The following is a 19,537-nucleotide window of genomic DNA, read 5'->3' on the forward strand; positions in this document are numbered from 1 at the left end:
GGACCTGCTTTGAGAGTGCTATCTATTTTTTAGGGAGTCGAGACTTTATTTCAAATTCAAATGGAATCACTTGGGGGAACTCAGCAAAAAGATGTCATCTAGTTTAGAAATCAAAATGGAAGTAACCATGAAACATTATAGGGAAGTTGTCATCGGCATAAATGGCAGCTTACCCCATCCTGAGAAGCCAGGTTTTATCAGGCAGGGATAGCAGTTCCCACTGAATAGATGAACTTTGTCCTTTAGTTACCATTAGCACAGTGGCTTTGATATAGTTTTGATATTTCCATCACACTGGTATAGATTTCTTCCACTAGGTTGACTAAAATGACAGGTCATGTTGCCTCTAACACTTTGGGGTGCAGTTAGTGGCTTTGGGTGTACAAAGCTGACTGTCTCCTGCCATAAAAGTGTCGGATCAAGTAGAGTGTTTTGGTAGTGAATCTTGATGATCAACTTTGCAGGATTTAGAATTACCTAGGAGACACACCTTTGCATGTATCCACAAGGGCATGTCCAGAAATGTTTAACCGTAGGGGTAAGATCCACCCTGAACATGGACAGCAGCATCCCACTGGCTGAGATCCCAGATCTGGTTAGAATGGAGGAAGCCAAGGGAGCTCTAGCATTCATCTCTGCTCACCTCCCGACTGTAGACACGATGTGAGTAGCGCCTCATCCTCTGCCATCAAGCCTCCCCTGCCATGATGGACCATGCCCCAAAGCTATGAGTCAAGATCAAGTTGATTTTGTTGGGTGTTTTGTCACAGCTGTAAGGAAAATAACTAATATAGGTAACTTTGAAGGTCATGGACAACTCCATCTGAAGACCCAAGATGCTAGAATGAGTAAGAAGTGGCCTACTGGTATCTTCTTGCTTTCTCCAAATCTGCCACTATTGATTGACTCCCAGAGACCAAGATTTCCCAGATAGAATTAGAGTGTAAAGTAATTTCAGACCACTTAGGAAGAGATGGGTCCTACAAAGACTCTCTTCCCTTGTGATCATGAGATTCTCTTCCAGGAAATGTATGACTATGATTCATCCTCTTGTAGGTCTTTATTCCGGACATGACCCTAGGGCAAGGGGAGTCCATTCAAAGCAAATGAATGTCATCATCCAAAAAACAAACACAAGAATTTAATGGTAACTTTCAATCCTGGGCCAGCCAGGCCACGATGGGAGATTTGAAGCTCCCAATCCCTGGACAATCCTCAAGCTAAGTCCATCCCTGGATACAGTTGTCTGGGGTTGTTGGGAGGTGCTCTCTGCACAATCAGAGAATGGGTGTCTCCCCATCAGTAAGAAGGAGGCCAGCATACAGAGCCTCCGTCCTCACAGTGTAAGCTGAGCCCTTCTTCCTACCTCAGTCTCTTAGTTAATTTTCTAAATGTTGTGTGAAAACACCATGACCACAGTAACTTAGAAAGTGTTTATACGGATCCTGATGATTAGAGGCCATGATGCTGAGCAAAAGCATGGTGGCAGGAAGAGCTGAAAACTCACATCTTGATCTACAAGTAGGAGGCAGAGAGAATTCATGGTAATAAATATTCAAAGCCCCTAGTGATCCACCTCCTTCAGCACAACCACACCCCCTAATCCTTCCCAAACAGTTCCACCAACTGGCATACGAGCCTATGGGGGCCATTCTGAATATCAACTATTGAGCATGGGAACTGTTTGAAAATGCTGTAAGATGATGCTCTGAAATAACATCTCTTAAGGCTCTCCTGGTTGACAATAGGATTCGCTGCCTCTCTGTGCCAGCCCTAGAGATCTGCCTAATTCCCTGGAGACCTTGTGAGAGAAGAGAAAGTGTGAGATCCTTTGTAGTCTTTGGCATGTGTAATGATGAACAAATTATTCACCTCCACTTGTGTTTTAAGCAGTCCCTTTCACTTAATTCATTCTTTTAAGTGGACAATTGACTCAACCTAGAAATCTGTGGCTTTGCAAATGGTGTTGGTCCTGTGCCATGTCACTAGGTGGTCGACGCAGGACCCGTCATTGACATCTGCCTATGAGAAGACTGAGTGCAGAAGCAGGTGTTTGTCATGGGATTTCAATTTGTCTTTTTAAAACTACAACATGAACAGTCCCCTGAATTTATTTGCTTTCTGGAAGTGATAAAGAGATTTATGTATTCTGTAGATGGAGAGGGGCATTAGCCAGGAGATCACTGTGTTACAGCCTTTGGTACCATGTCTGGATGCAGGGTTATTATCTTGTGGGTGGGGTCAGGTGAAGTTTTCATTTTCTATCAAGCTTTTCACTTAAACTATGAGGAGTCTGAAATCCGGATGGGATGAAGCCAGTCTAGAACTTGTAGATAAAATCATGTTACTTATGATCTTCCATCTCATGAAGAGGATAGCCCATTATAGAATCTCCTCTGAGGGTCTCTGTTCTTCTGTTCAAGTGGTTGTTAGAGGACTCCGGGCCTTCCTGTACTCTGCAGCATAACCCTATGCACGTGCAGATCCTCCCCCACGGCTGTGGAACAGCAGCAAGCCACTCTTACATAAAGAAAGGAAGCCATTTCTTTGCCACCCCCAAGGTTCTATCTGACTGGTTTGTCAATCTATGTGCAGGAACTTATATACTGGGTCCCAGTATGGTTCTGATCTGATTGCATCCCCATCTTGCTAGCAGGATGCAGAATTCTGAGATAATGCTGCCAGATAACCACAGTCTCAGTCCCACTATGGGCTGTAGAACTCACCACAACTCAGGAAGGCAGACAAAGTGAATAGGTGAATGGACATCTCCAGATGACATGAATCTGGTCCTCCTCATTTGTCATGTGCTGAACAAATATCCATCACCACCTAGTGTTTAGGGTGCGTAGGCAGAAGCACAGAGAACAGTCCATGGTCTGCGGTCTTAGGGTTGTGTTGTACTGTGTTTCTAGTTCTGGGGTACTATGTATCCCCTACTTCAGCAGAACAATTTCCAACTCTATTCTGATCCTGTCTTTTGCATTCTTCCTTCTGTCTGTGATCCAAAGCACTCCCCACCCTCAGAACTCCTTCCCTCCCACCGATTTTCAAGCTCCAAGGCCCAGTTTAGCTGCCTACATGGAGAGGGGAAATTTCCATTGTTTAGCAACTTCCTCCATCAAGACCAGCAGCCCACAGACCCAAAGGACAGTGAGGCTTTCTAAAATTGCTACAACTTTTTAAAAAATCGCTAGACAGTTTCTTAAGAGAGCAGGTAGTTTGTGTGGTATTTGAAATGGAATAAGGCAAAGTCCGATGGCTGGTGCTCACGGGAGGGCTCGGGTGTGGTTCCTTTCCAAAGTCCCATCTTCATGCAGTAATCTTCTTGCAGACTTCAACTAACTAGTCAACGCTTATTGTGTGGTTATGGTCTGCCAGGCTATTGAGTTCTACATACATCACCACAGGAATACAGAAGGTCACTGTCCAGTGGGCAAGGATATCCACCTTAAAGAAAAAAAAAAAAAAGTAAAACAGATTATCAACAGCTCAGCCCAGTCCAAACCCTTCAAAGGCACTATAGCTATGCAAGCCCCTCTCTTCTCATCTCCCGTGAAGGGCACTGCGTTTGCCATGTGAGAGACCACTCTGCTGAAGGAAGAGGTGCAGTGACAATTCTAGGTGACCACCAGCCAGCAGGGCAAGAGAGCCAGTGTGTGCCCCTGAAGAGGCAAGCTGTTTGAGGGCCTGGCCCAAAGTCAGGACAGCACCAAGGAGAGGGCAGTGGGAGGTGCATTGGTAACACACTGATTAGGCAGAGCCATTCTAGCAGAGCACACAGCCCTGGAGATGATGGGAAAGAGAAACCAAGCGGCTCTCCTGCTAACCCTGCTGGAGCAGATCCCACAGTGAGGAAGGCAAATGACTACTTCCAATTTCAAAGCCGTGACTATCTTAACTTTAATTACAGAAGAATTCAACACAGTAAAGAAAATACACCTAACCCTCACAGTTCAATTTTCTTGCTCTCACAACCTCCAATCATCGAAGGAAGAGTCTCAGTGGTGAATTGTGTACACTCAGTTGGCCTGTAGGCATATCTGGGTATGGGGGAATCTTTAATTCATGACCTCCACAAATACTGTGTAAATTTCATTTGTAAATAATTTAGGATAATGGCTTAATGTAAGCATTAATTAATAATCTTCTGACATTAGTGCGTGGTCTCCAGTCCTAGAGGGTTCAAGTTTCCTTGATTTGTATTTTTTTTCTTGCAAGTTCATGTTTTGAACAAGTGTCTCAACCAAGTTCAGATCCAGCATACTGTTGATATCTTGCATAAGTTTCTTTTAACCTATGGACTCATGCCATCCACTCTCCATCTGTCACTTCATTGTCACATTACAATTTCTTTATAAAGCAAGGTACTGTGTAGACTGGGTACCTGGAATCACAAAGACCCAACTTCAGTTTGGTTTATGGTGGGCAGGAATATCACCTGGTGATGCTGAAGAGATCCTTTCACCAGCAGCTGGCCACACCTGGCCATGCCATTCTGGGATGTAGTGGGGGATCTGATCTGCTCACTCTTTTTTTCAGACTGTCAAACACTGGTGTCTGAATTCTGCACTTAATAGTTTGACTATTGCTCTTACTATTGTTTTGCTTTTATTTATTATTGTATGTGTTTATGTTGGGTGTGGGGAGATACATGCATGGTATGATATATATGTGGAGGTCAAAGTCATGTCTGTTGAGTGGGTTCTCTCCTTTATATGGGTTTCGGGGATCAAGCTCAAATCATCAGGCTTGTGTGGCAAGTGACTTTACCCACTGGCCTACTTTCTGTTGCTGTGATGAGCTATCCTAACCACAAACCTCTGAAGGAAGGAAGGAAGGAAGGAAGGAAGGAAGGAAGGAAGGAAGGAAGGAAGGAAGGAAGGAAGGAAGGATTTACTTTGGCTCACAGTTCCAGGTATCAGTCCACAATTATTGGGAAGTCAAGAGCACAGAAAGAATGAATGTCTATATGCCCTCTTGCTTGCTCACTGTTCTCAGCTACATTTTTCCATCACATAGTGGTAGGATCCTCTGCCAAGGTAACAATCCCACCCTCCAGGGCTGGGTCTCCCCACATTGATTAAATGAATTAAGACCATCCCTGTATATGCCCACAAGCCAAATCAATGAAGAGAACTCTTTATTGAGACTCTCCTCAAGTGATTGTAGATGCTAAGTGCTTGGTGCCTCCCCTCAATGTTAGTTTCTAAAGCAGCCTGTGTGACCCCTGGTGTCCTCCACAGCTGATCTGCTTGTTTGACCTCCTGGGTTTAACATGGTGATGTGTTTAAAATGATGGAAAGAGAAGCTCCATAGCATTATTGTTCTTCGTTGCAGGTTACACTACCCAAATATGGAGGTGTTGGGTTTTTGATCTTTGTTTTTTTAATCTGGATTCTTTCTTACCTGTGTTTCTTTGTGTTCTGTTGCAACACTGTTCACTTGTTGGAGACTCCCAGCCTTCTCTTCACTATGCCTGTTTCTCTGTATCCTGGTCCTTTCCTTTTTTGAATTTAACTATTTCAAAAATATCTATTTGTTTATTACTATGGTGTATATTTATGTGTGTGCATGGTCCCCCTGCCCCACTCCCATGTGTGAGAGAGAAAGAGAGAGAGAGAGACAGAGAGAGAGAGAGAGAGAGAGAGAGAGAGAGAGACAGAGACAGAGACAGAGACAGAGACAGAGACAGAGTGACAGAGAGACAGAGAGACAGAGAGACAGAGGCAGAGAGACAGAGAGACAGAGGGAAAGAGAGAGGGAAGAAGAGAGACAGAGAGAGATGGACTGACAGACAGAGATGAGGAGGTCAGAGGACAACTTTGTGGAAGGTTCTCTCTCTTCACTTTTATGTGGGCATCAGGGATTGAACTCAGGCATGTGCCATTGGGCAGCCAAGCCATCTTTACCCACTCACAGGTTATCTCACTGTTAAGACACCATCACCTTGCGTTCTGACTACTGTGTTTTTCTGTTCTGCTTTCCTTCTAGTTTTAAACATTTCCTGGGTTTTCTTAGATCCCCTTTCCAGGTCTATATTTTTCCAGTTGCCTCCTCCCTCGTGTGTCCTGTTCTTTCTTGTGCTGCTATTAAGTAGGACGTATTACACTCTTTCTAGAATTTTCAGCTCACTCTTTGTAGTTGTGCTTCCCTGGACTCCTGGCTATGCCATCCTTGCTTCCTTACGCTATTTTGTCTGTATTCTCATTGGTGTCCTGGGGGTGAGTGGGACTAGGCTTCCATTTGGCTGCCCATGTTGAAGCTGTGTCGTGATGGGGTAAGGTCGGGGTTGTGTGCCTGACCTCAGCCCAGCACCTGTCCTGAGTAAGGCACAGTGAGGTCCTGTGTCCTGGCTCTGCTCTCTCTTCCCCACGTCTTCCTTTGCTGCCCCCTGTGCTTCTGTGTATCCTAATCTCTCTTCAGCAGATGTTTTGCCTGAGAAAGGGGTGTCACAGCCCTGCTACTCCAGCTCCCCCATTATCCCATGGACATTCCTGCAGTTTAGTCACTGGAAGCCCTGCTACATCAACTACAATTTGAAGAGCTTCTTAGGGTAAGCCAGGCCATCTCTAAACCTGGGTCTTTGCTCACTATGGGCTTTGGACTGGATGGTGCTCAGAGCGTTAGGGTGTGGAGGCTCCATCTGCCTTTTTCTCAGACAACTGCTGATACTGAAGACCTGGAGGCTACGATCAGGTGGTACCCAGTCACAACTCAGTGTGTCAAGATGTCTGCGGATTTTTGTTTTCCTTGCAACTCTGTCTGCTTTTGGCTATGGATATAAGGTTTTAAAAAGTGGTCTCTGCCGTTCGTGGAGGTTTCTTTCCATTTTAACTTAGATTTCCAATGATCCCTGTATTTTGAGATGCATGTGCCCACAGTCTGCTTCTTTTCTCCAATAGTCCCCAAAAGGTATACAACAAAATAACCACAATCACCACTATCAATACCACCACCACCACCACCACCACCATCATGATCATCATCATCACCATCTTCATCATTGCTATTATGCTGCCTGGAGGCAGTAGGCAGAGTCAGGGTAGCAGAGTTTTTTGATTGTTGCATGCTCTGTGAATGGTTGATCAGTCGCTATCAGTAATGCTCCAAGCACCTACTGGTCTCCCCTGGCCAAGACCTGATTGATTGAAGACTTCCTTGGAGGTGCATATAAGCTCCCAAGCAGGGTTGCCTAGGGAGTCTGTGCTGTGTTTTGTTTAGGCTGCAATAGATGTCAGCTGCCCAAACCCACCTTCATGTGCTCCCAATAAGATGCTGTAAGGTCACAGTTGAGAAACACTGGGAAAACCTTCCAGATTAAGCTAATCCAAGCACAAGAGAAGGACAGGAGGGGCACAGGACTTGGCAGAACCACTCAAGAAGCAGGTGTACCAGCCAGTGCCTGCTGTTTGGTCAGCTATAAAGATGTCTTGCTTCTGGTAGTCCCAGGAATTAGAGCTCCAGGTTCTCAAGGATTCCACCACAAGTCAGAAGGGGTCACCACCACCATCAATCAAATCAGATCAGCCACTGTCCAAAGCAATTTGAATGCCTTATCTCAACTTAGAGGGCTTGAAACACAGAGAATTGTAAGCAAAACACTTTTCAGCAGATAGTTCATGGCCTCTGAATGACAAATGTCTTTGCCTACGGGACCTCCAGTGTGCTGCAGACCCAGCACAGCTGTGTCCTGACTTCATGCTCCCATCATTCTTCATTCTGTCCTCTTGTCTAGTGTGACACCTGATGCATACTGACATTCATAACCACAAGGTCAGCAGAGGCAGGAAGAGATGAATAAATGTGACCACCCTGACACACAGGACTGCTGCCCAGCCATGGGAAGCCTGCCTAGTCTGAGGCTTAGTAGATACAGTGTTTGGGGAACACTGAGAACCTTCTTTGTAAATCATCAGGGAACAGTTATTAATTAGGGATCATCAGGAGGGCTCAAAAGAACACAGCAAAGGGGGATGGGGATGTGTGGTTGTCAATCAAACAAGACCAGCAATCAGGGAAGTTAAGGCCCTGGATTGGCCCCATTTCTGCTTCTCCAGGAGCACCTTGAGTTCCTCTTACCCAGGAGTCTGTGTCTATACTAGGCAGAATTTCCTCTATATAACAGCATAGGAGGAGCGGCTCTGCTCAGCCCCTTGGCACTTTTCCAGATTATAACTGTGCCCAGGCCCCACAAGTGTAAATTTTGCCTATGGCCATGATCCACCCGAGAGAGGCATCAGCTTTGAGTCCCTACCTGAACGGTGCGATATGGGTGGATGGGCAGAATTGAGGTTCCCTTGCTCTGGTCTTTTCCAGAGCCCCAGAGCCGCAGATTGATGAACAGACCTGCTTTACAGCTGCCAGAAGCATTCCCCTGCACAGCACAGTGCGGAGGCTAAATGCCTGACACAGAGATCGCTCAAAGTGCGCCACATCTGAAGATCATTTGTTACACTGCACGTGATAAGATGTCTGAGGCCCCATAAGGCAAAAAGATTCACGGAAACTTTGATTCCTGCAGAATTTTATATTGTGTCTAACACCGGAGTTACAGGCTGATGATATTTTGATGATAAATTCCCAGGTATCTTTGCTGGAAGACAGAATAATTCTCCCCATTTATTAAGTCAAATAAAAGGGGATGTGTTCCCAGAAGGACTGAGGCTGGAACTCATCTGGGGAAGAGCTAATGTGGATAGCCAGAAGCCATCATAGCTAATGAGGGCAAAGAATTATCACCAGTGCTCCCATCATAGTCACTATTGTGATTATATATATGTATGCCTATGGATAGAGTGAAACAGTGAGGACTCAGGCTTATCCTCATTCACCATTATCCCTGTTCATCATTCCTATCATTGTCGTTATCACCATTTCCATCATCATGGTCACCATCATCACCATCATTGACACCATATCAACATCATGGTCACCACCATCAACATCATTATCACCATTATCAATATCATCACCATCATCAACATCGTTGTTACCATCAACAACATCATTGTCAGTATCATCATCATTGTCATCTCACCATCGTTATCATCCTCTCACCATCACTGTTATCATCATCACCATTGCTGTCACCATCATCTCCATCATTGTCACCACCATCAACATCATGCCACCATTAATTTCAACATCATTGCAACCATTACTAACAGCATCACCATAGTTACCATTATCGTTACCATTACCACCATTGCCAAATTACCAGAAGCATCACCATCATCATTACCATTATCACCATTGTTATCAAATTCCAGGTCAACACCATTCACAGACTACCCACTGGACTAAACCATTTAACTATATGATATTAATTTAAAGAGGGTGTTACACAGAGAGTTGTAAACAAACACCAGACATTTTTGTTTTACTTAATTTTCCAAAATCTCAAGTGGCAGATACTATCAGTATTAAAGCTTTATAAGTAAGATGAACACACTGAAGAAACTGAGTTCAGGGGGAGGCTTGCCTGAGATCTTACTACATTTTAGGGCGGGGTGTAAGGTGTGTGAGACGGCAGAGAACAAACTACTAATTAGTGCCCAGCATTCTTCCTCTCACCCCACAAGGTGAGTCCTGTGTTATTGCTAGTGGGGGCATAAAGACAGTGGGAATGGAGAATTAAATGTGCATCTTGGCAGAAATCTCTCGTGGACCACACTGGGATATCCAGCCTTGAGCATGATGCTTCTCTCTTGGCTCCTGCCTTATACACAACAGTGAAAACTCAGAACTAGGGTACATTTGCAAAGATAATTTCATCTCATAAACTCCTTTGATTACTCTCATTGGTGACAGTAGAACCCCATGACCACACATTCAGAAGTCTTACACACTGCAACAGTCATTGCACACTGTCCAGCTTCTTCATTCACCAGTCTACAGTGCTAAGACAAAAGCTGGGATAGGGTTGAGTAGTGAGGACTGGGGCTTATAGGTGTCACAGGAAGGAAAGCTGAAGACACCAAAATATACTCTTTAAGAAGTGGACCTGGAATTGTACTTCATTCAATGTCTTCAAGGAAGTTACAATCACAAAGTCAAATCCCACAAGAATTTACTCACTGTCACTAATGAGATACAACAATACCTTCACTACCCACTGGTACCCAGGGACTGTGTTCTGTCTGCAGTTGTAGACTATAGATGAGGGAATGGCTTTTTAAGAAAAACAAGATGTGTCACCATCTTACAGAGAGACTTCATTACTGGGACAAAAGAGTTCAGCTTCTCAAGACAGGTCCCATGTATCATTAGAGACAGGCAGGTGACATGCAAAAGCTGAGTTAGGCCTGGATGGACAGACGACAGGATGACATCTGAGAAGAAAGAGCATGTGACAAAGATGCTCAAGGAAAGCAGGAGGAGAGTGCATGGAATGTATGCAGAAGTTTGTGAGTGATGAGGACAAGAGAGGCTTGTGGCTCCTGGCTCAAGGTTATGCGCAGAAGACACACATGAGAGTTACAGACATGGGCCATGAGGCCTGGAATGAAGGGCACACTGAAACTAGGCCTCTTATAAGGAATTGGAGATTAATTTTGGTCACAATCAGGTTTAAGACCTGATTCCTGATTAGGCTGGCTTTTGACAAACTGTGGAAACTCTGAATTCTGTGTTGTCACAGGGCAGCACGAGGGGACACAGAGTACACTTGCTACTCCAAGAATCTTCATAATGAAGCCAGCTGCTTACATCATTACTTGACTTCATCTAACTGTAACCACCCATGGAAGGGCCTGCTTGTCCCATTGTCTGTTCACATATCAACAGCAGTGTGATGAGGCTCTCTGCCCACATATCCACATCTGTCCACACATGTGGCAGCTCCTTGACCATCCCTTAGGTTTACTAATTTTCCAAAACATTACAGGACTCATCAAAAATGACATACATGTATACACATAGTGAGGGGTCAGAGCTGAAGCTCCCAGTAACAGGATGTAGTGAAATGTGCCTGGGGTGGGCCTCTGGCTGACATTCCCAACCCTTTGTCATTCCAACAACTTTGCAGAAACATGACACCTTTGGGTAGCCATTATCCAGGGTAGGACAAGAGAGGAGAGAAACTGTTGTTGTCTCAGGCTACTGCAGCCAAGGGTCACCACCTTGTAAAGAGAAGAGCTGGTATCTGCTTGACAGTGATGCCAAGACAGTGACTGCCCTGATGTTTGCTGTCTCTATGGGATGGAGTTAACAGGACCACATTGCATCACAGAATTATGCTGTAGGAATGCCAAGATCATCTTGCTAGAACTTCATATCTCACTGAAAATAATGAGACCCAGAGATTTCCACAGCTTGGCCAGGGGTGTTCATGAGGCAATCTCACTGTGAGATGCAGGGCACATTGAACATGACATGTTCATATTGGTGCTTTCCCCTGAGCCTATCACATCTATGGAACTCTCCACTAGAGTTAGCAACTTCCCATAGAGCAGCTCTCTCTACACAAGGTGGTGACCTCACGGTTGCAGTGGCTCAAGGCAACCATCATTTCTCGCAAGTTCAATCCAAAGGTTTCATTCCTGAAAAGCTGCTGGTGTAATAGTGTAGTTGGGATGTCATCCAGAGGCCCAGTCCAAGAACACCTATACTAGGTCTTACTACACTGGAACTTCAGCTATGACTCCCACTGTGGCTTGCGTGTATGCACCTCTCCTCAACCCAGGCTCATCAGAGTACATGGCCTGGGTAAGTGAGCCACATGGTTTGCCCCAAACTCTCTGTATATAATGCAGTTCAGGTCACATTGAGAACGCATGGATGTGAGGAGGTGGCAGGTTTAGATAACAACGAGGGAGTGACCTTTTCCCTCCAGGAGCTCATGAGATGGGCCACCCCACATTTGAGAATAGGCCCCATGGCTTTGCCTGACTGATTCTCTATCTCTAGTCTATACATTTTCTCATGTAGGTTGTATGACAGAGGACATTGATGAGATGGGCTAGTGACTCAGGCTTACAGAGTGAACTGAGCCCTCCCAGACTATAACAGACAGCAGTTTGGGTGTTGCCATTTGGTTGCCTAGGCAACTAGTTTAGCCTTTGGATGGCCCCACAGGGAGAACCTGGGTGAAGGAGGAATCTGAAAGGTTGTGGGTAATCTTGATGTACCCAGAGTGCTGGGCTGAGAGACAGCCATGGGAACACAGAGCCTGCAGGGATAGAGATGGTCACCTCAGTATCTTTCTGCCTCAGAGGAAAGAGGAGGGCGTAGTATGTTCCTCCTTGGAGTTAGGCGACTATGGGTTGCTGGTACCTGGAGTTAGGGAAACATCTCTGTGGGTGAAAGGTTGAACAAAACCAGCCCCTCTTAAGTCCACAGTTTGAGAGGGGTTGAGCTAGGACTTTTTTCAAAGGAAAATATGGAACAAGTACAATTTCTGTCCAGCCATTTACCTGACACCAGAACAACATGCCACGCTAGGTACCGAGTTGTGTTCTCAGGTGACTTTCTTTCTGGACAAAACTCAGAATGAGCAAGCATTATCATCTACAGAAAGCAGTCAGCCTTACCTTTTATTAGAGGTACAAAGCCCATTCCAAAGCGTGAACACAGACATACATTCAGGTCTTGGCATTTGCTTCTGACCAATCCAGGCAAACGGAGAGCCCCATACTCTGGAAGGCATCCAGTAGCTCTGAACAAAATATTTTGTAGGATAAGCAATAGCAGATCATGATGTGCTCAAGGTACAACAATATAAGCCTTGTTTCCACACTTCTATTTTGGGCTAATGAAAACTTACTACAAAGAAGTCCTAATTATATCTTTGCCGTGCCGTCATAGAAGCAGCAAAGACCGTACATTTCCCTGAAACAGCTGATCTATAAATAAAACCCCTCATACGTTCAGCACCCCTTGTTGTCCTTTCACAAATTTTCCACTAGTTTGGAATAATCTACACTGCAGCCCTATGAGCCAAGACCCTTGTTAGGCACAGAGTGCTGAATGCTCTCAGCACATGCTAGATGCAACAACAAACCATGTGTCTCCCACATGTGTACTTCTGATGGTGTGGGCAGTCTGTCTTCAGTGTTGTCTATGTGACCTCAACTTACCATCACTGGCCAGCTTGACCTGGGAGCAGCAAGGACAAGCATGCTGCAGAGGGGTGCCTGGTGTTGGGACTGTCCCAGCAACAAAACAACTCCGCTAGTCATTTTGAACAACCACTGCCATGGACCTGACTAGAGACAGATATGGAACTTGAGCTGGGGAATGGACCCTATGAGGAACCAGGGTGGTCAGAGTAAGGCTGAAGTCAGGATTGCATAACAGGGCAAGAGCCAACTGCATCCTACATGAGGGTGTCACTGTAGCTTATCTGGGAGAAGAAGCCACTGTGTGGAATTATAGTACCAACTTTGGTCAAATATTTTCTTCCAATGTAGACACTAGCCCTATGAGCCTATGGAAAGGAACCCAGGAGTTTCTAGAATAAGGCGCATGCTATGAAAAGACCTATCAGGGGCCCTGCTACCTTGACAGGCACACCCAAAGTGGTACTTCAAAAAAGTGGGCCTCCCTTTTCTTCTACCTGTCCTCCAGGCATTTCAGAGACAGGTCTGTGAGTCTGCCCCTGCCTTCAACTTCTTGGGACTTGGAGCTGTGGGCCAGGCCTTCAATCTCAGTCTCCTCTCACAACACAGCAAAGCCAGTTGCCTTTTAAGGCAAGTCTTTCTTCATATCTTTCTTTCTTTCTTCCTTTCTTCCTTCCTTCTTTTCTTTCTCTCTCTCTGTCTGTCTATCTCTCTCTCTCTCCCTCTCCCTCTCTCTCTCTCTCTCTCTCTCTCTCTCTCTCTCTCTCTCTCTCTCTCTCTCTTTCTCTCTCCCTCTCTCTCTTTCTCTCTCCTTGTTTTGTTTGTTTGAGACAATGGCTCACTCTGTAGTTTAGGCCTCACCCTCATGGCAGTCCTGCTACCTCAGCCTCTTGTGAGCTGAGACTGTAGACTTGTGTCACCAGATCTGACTCAAGGTTCCTTGTTTCAGGAAGAGTTCTCTCAGGAGGATTTAAGGTTTCTATGGGAACCAATTGGATCTCCTTGGGCACGGTTAACTCTGTGGTTTGTGTCCCTGAAGGACTGAAAGCTTCGAGAGCCCTGGACCAGAAGACACCCATCAAGTGGACAAGGGACCGCAGACACCACCCCCACAGATTCTCCTGCCCCTGGAAGAGCGTGTGACCCATTTCCGAGACATGCTGCTGGAGAGAGGGGTAAGAACACAGAACAATCATGAGGGGATAGTGGTGAAGAACAGGACTCTGGGAGGGGGAGGGAGTTTGGGAAGGACTGGTTTACAAGGCATGGGCTGCTGGGATGACATGGAGGTACTAGTCAGTGTGTGAAAGATTCCTGCCATCCCTAGGCTAGGTTTCAGGGCTCAAATCTCATGGATGACTCCCTATGGGTATCTTATAACCCCACAGGGAATCTCACACCTCTGAATTAATTAGACAGTTTTTAAGTAAAGCGATTTCTGAATCTCATTTTGAGTGGAAGGAACTGCATGCGAACCTCCTTCCAAGGACTTTTATTTCTTACATTGGCTTTCGGGCACAAAATGAGCCAATACAATATTGTAGCCCAGTTGGATTTCTTCACCGAGTGCAGCTGAACACAGAAGGCAGTAATGAAGTCTGTGTGAGGGTAATTGTAATGAATACGGTAATGGCCTTGTGAATCCAAAGCAAATTCCTAAACTCTGCAGTGGCATGCTTCTCCCTGCCTGGTTGTCTCCTGGAGACACCTTTGCCTTCTCTGCAGCAGATACAGAGAGGGCACAAAGGAGGAAAGTGGGGAGAGGGCAAAGCCTGGACCATCACTCCCACAGCGGGCGGGGCCCAGCTGGACACTGGGTGCCAGCCAAAGAAAGGAGGACCAGCTCCTCAGGATGCTAGCAGAACAGTGTTCACCCCCACCTACCCATCAGGTAGTTTTCTTTTGGCATTGTGAACAGGAACATGTGTACCTCTTTATGTACCTGTCATGCGAAATTAAACCTCATTTTTTGGTTTCAAAAACCGGAAGGGCCAAAGGTGACAGGGTACGAATGGGTTCAGGTCACTCACTCATGTCTAGCCTTAACAGGGGAGCCCAGTGGTAACTTGATTGTGTAAGACTTCAGCCGTTTCCTTCACTCAGACATCCTCCTCAGTGTGCCCTGGGACACTCCATGTGGGCTCCTGTCCCTGCCATGGTACAGTTGCTTTTGCCATGACAGACCCCAGGGCACAACAGATACACTGAACCCCATTTCCCTGGGATTTCCTGGGTGTCACTGGCATCTTACTCATGTGCACACAACTGACTCCTGCAAGCGTCAGTTCAGAGGAGCCCATGGATTGTGTGAGGAAATGTTTGTTCCCTGAAAGGGCTGTTGTTGGTTTTCCAGACGCTGCACTCTTGCCCCACAGAACAGACACAGAATAGTGTGCGAACCATTAGGAGACTGGGTCATGCATCCATCTCCTCCAGGACTGAGTGCCTGAGTTTAGCTCTGTGACCTCCAAGATACTTTGAGATTCTCTCATGCTATTAAACTACCTCAACCTCCCACCCACTACCCTGAACCGCTTCCAGCCATGAAGACTCTGTCTGATCATTTCTACAGGGTCCTAGCCAGCTGGATCAGCATGGTACCATGAATTATTTTTAAAATTTACATTTATTTATTTATTTATTTATTTATTTATTATTTATTTATTTATTTATTTATTTATTTATTTATTGTGTGAGTGTATGTGTGTGCATGCACACACACACAGGACACAGAACACACGTTGAAGTTATAGGACAACTCGATAATGTCTGTTCTTTCTTTCTACCTTGTGGACCCTGGGACTTGGACTCAGGTCTTGTGGCACCATAGCAAGAACCCCTAAGCCATCTCTCTGGTCATGAACTTTTGAGAGATACAAGGGGAAATGTCACTCGATCCTTTTGTCTAAACTTCAACTTTTAATCTTGGAAACCATGGAGTCCAAGTTCTTAAATGCAGTCTCCCAACAACTTGCAGGGATAGCAATAGGGCTGACATTGCCTTCCTGGGCAAGGACTAGTTGGGGTAAGATCACAGAGCCCTCAAGGCTTCCAAAGAGCTTTGCAGGAGAGACTTTACTAATGATATTTCAGTGCATGCTTAACTCACCAGGGTGGGCGATTCAGCACAGTGTCTGATTTTGAGAAGCTCATATGAAAATCAGCAAGAACAATAGATGCATGAGAATCAGTGTCTCGGTGCTGCACTGACTCCAAAGAGGCCCACGGAACGCCTTCAGTTCTCGAGTAGAACAGGCCAATCTAAGTTTACTGCCCCGTCATAAAGTAAGGCTACCACCCGCAATACTCAGACTTTATAAAATATGCCAGCCAATTTCATAAGTCACTCATGCTCATGAGAATTTGATAGCTGAGCCCAGGAGACTTCTAGCTGCTTAAAGAATGAGCCGTAGAAAGGTCACGCTTTATGGACTGAGTGATTAACAAGATTTTTATATTGCATTTGCTGAGTACTTAGTTCAGAAACCTGTGTGCTTGTGGAATGATGAAGCCAGGCATGGAGGATTTCTAATACTTTCAAAAGACAGGTCTTGGGTTTTCCCAGGGGATTATGGGCTGGGGAGGGGCTCTAGTTATGGGCTTTTGTAGCCGGCAGGAGATGGCTCAATAAAGGTTTCTGTTTTATTTATTTAGTTCTTGTACAAGCACAAATCACAAGGGGACTTTTTTTTAAGCTCTATTTAATTGAGTAGCAGGTTGCTGTTTTTCTCCTGCCTGCTTAGCTGAGTCCATGGGAGAGAGGGTGTTAGGAGTGTCTCTTTCTATAGCAATCTTGGTGCTCAGTGCTTGCCTATCCTGGGCTGAAGAGAGACGTCCTTTTCAGAGTGCTGGACCTAAAAAAAAGTAGGGGCTCAGAGCTACCTCTGGGTACTCCCAGAATCAGCCTTTCTGAAGAAGTGAATGTCACAGACACTGGCCGACAACACAGCCAGCTCCAGGAGAGGCCCTGGAATTTGAGTTCACAATTACGTTGAAATACAGAAAAGATTGATTAATAGGCACGCTCATCATATAGTGGCTATTGATCGCCAACAGGCAGGATCGCTATGGAGTCCTTCTGAAGCCGCTGTGGACAGTGTGGAGCAGACAGAGGCTCCATAGTTAGTCCTTCAGCTTAAAGACAGAGGGCACATGCTACCCACCCCAAGTGTCTGCATATTGGCATCAGCCCTCAGCCTGTTGCATGTCTGTGTGTTCTTTCTAAGACACACAACATATGCCTATCATCCCTGGAGAGATTTGGCAGGCCCTGGGCCAGGACGGTGCTGAAAGGAGGGGTTTATTATCATGGTCACAGGAGAAGATGCCATGCGTAAGTGGTTCTAAGGGCAGGTGCATGTGCTATGCAATGGCCCTTGACTGTTACGGGGAAGCTCTTCTACTCCATGTTCTTGGGGGCAGGTCTTGAGTATCGTGGGCATGGAACCTTTTGCTAGTAAAATAAATGGTATAACCCCTGCTTACCACGCAAAATAAGAGGTGAACATACCAAACTGTTTGTTAGTAAATTAACCAATTTTGCATAACCGTACTAAGATCAGAAAGCCAACATAAATCTTTCCCTAAAAGGGGATTATTCACCAGTGGAATATACTTAATTTCAGACTTTTTTCCCTAAAAATGATTTTTAGGTGATGGGACATGTGTATAGTAGGTGCATGGCCCTGGGTTTCTATGCCCAGAACCTCAAAAATATAAAATAAGATTTAAAGAGACATTTTTAAAAAATCAAGTGTGAAGACTTTTATAGTATATCTGATACTGACTTGCAACTGGACACACTTGAACCAATTTCTTCTTCTCAGTCAATCCCATATGTTTCAACGTTTACAAATGTATGCACATACTATTTGTTCTTGTAAGTGGCTCATAATTAAATTAGTATAAACTTTTATGAAATCTCTCTATCTCTCCCTCTCTGAGTGTGTGTGTGTGTGTGTGTGTGTGTGTTAGAGAGAGAGAGAGAGAGAGAGAAAGAGAGAGAGAGAGAGAGAGAGAGAGAGAGAGAGAGAGAGAGAGAGAGAGGAGAACTTCCTAAAACTAAGCATTGAGGTACCTACCTAAACCTGGAAAATAACTCTTGGTAAAGAATGGATTATTTTATGGAATACTATTTACAGTCAATTTAGAAAGCCTGGGTTTCAATTCATGTGGTGTATTTCCCAACTTTGCTCTTTAAATAATATACATTTTATCTACACATATAGAAATGTATGTGTGCAAACGTATGCCTGTGCATGTGTCCATGATTGATTTCCTTCTGAATATAAACATTTGACTTCTGTTACAACATCGTTTTTGAAGAGGCTGTTTTAATTCAGTATAGTCTCCCACTAGCAATGTCTGGGAACTCCCAAGAGTTCATTTTGCCAGCACACTCGACCAGCACTGAATTGCAAGAAGGTTAACTATTTGCCACTCACTGTTGTTTAAAATCCTTTGGTCCATTCATTTCTCTTGGCCTCTGTGCTCTCATTCCTCTCTCTGGATTTGACCACACAGAGCCTCAGGTGTACCAGGGCCTTCTTTCTAGAAGCAATTGGATAAAGCTGTAGCCCATGGGGAACCATGGTCACTTGTTCTGGTTTCCAGATGTTTCCAGATTATTTCCCTAATGTGAAAATAATCCTCAGATCGAATGAAGTCAGCTGGGTCTGAAATAACCGGGCATTATTTTTATTAATAAAAATACAAATAATTGCCAAAGCTATTATTTGGCAAGACTGCAAGCACCAGAGGCGGTGCTCAGAGTGGTATGTTCCAGTGTGAGGGCTGCGCATCCTTATTGGTGGCAGCTCTGTCTTGTGGCCCAACCTTTACTTCCACATTTACCTACAGTTCATCTGGACTTATCTGGGCTCAGGTCAACCCCTGTTTATACTCCCTGAGGCCCACTCCCACCCAAGGGAAAAAACACACTTCCCTGAACTTAAGGGAGGAGTCTTGTGAAAACTCTAGGAAATCTCCTATGCTCTGAGGACCACAGGTTACTGACTCAGCTGTGCATTCTGCACTCCCTTCTTGGATACATAGTCTGTGGCAAGCCCCTGAGCCAGAGCTGTGCTTGAGAGACCTCAAACAGCAACCACAACTTCACACTCAGCAATGGAGAAGGTGGCCTTCCCATACCAGGCCTGATTCTTTTGTGCCATCTACAACCAGGGACATCAGGGCCATACACAGCAGTCCTTCAAACATGCTCAGGGAGTCCAGTAAAGAAAGCATCATTCAAATGAAGCAAGAGTCTGTCCCTACAGAGCCTACAGAATGTTAATGTGACAAGCATTAGGAAGGCCCTGGAAGGCAACAAATGTTCCTCCAAATGAAGCCTATTCCTGTGGAATTTGAATCTTTATGACTTATATTCATCATCTTCATCATTGCTGTAACAAAATACCTGAATAAGGCAACTCAAGAAAGAAGGAAAAGGCTATTTGGGCAAAGGGTTTGAAGAT

The 19,537-nt window shown here is 45.1% G+C and overlaps 1 protein-coding gene across 1 annotated transcript in view; it reads left to right on the forward strand.

Moving 5' to 3' along the window:
• Tcerg1l (transcription elongation regulator 1 like) overlaps positions 1 to 19,537 on the forward strand; it is a 178,514-nt gene that overhangs the window by 143,023 nt on the left and 15,954 nt on the right. Inside the window, exon 9 of the mRNA XM_021168870.2 lies at positions 14,101 to 14,236. Within this exon, the coding sequence (XP_021024529.1) occupies positions 14,101 to 14,236 (136 nt within the window). The remainder of the gene's footprint in view (positions 1 to 14,100; positions 14,237 to 19,537) is intronic.

This window comes from Mus caroli, unplaced genomic scaffold (assembly GCF_978045245.1).
Source record: "Mus caroli unplaced genomic scaffold, Mus_caroli_1 scaffold_8, whole genome shotgun sequence".
Taxonomy (NCBI): Eukaryota; Metazoa; Chordata; class Mammalia; order Rodentia; family Muridae; genus Mus; species Mus caroli.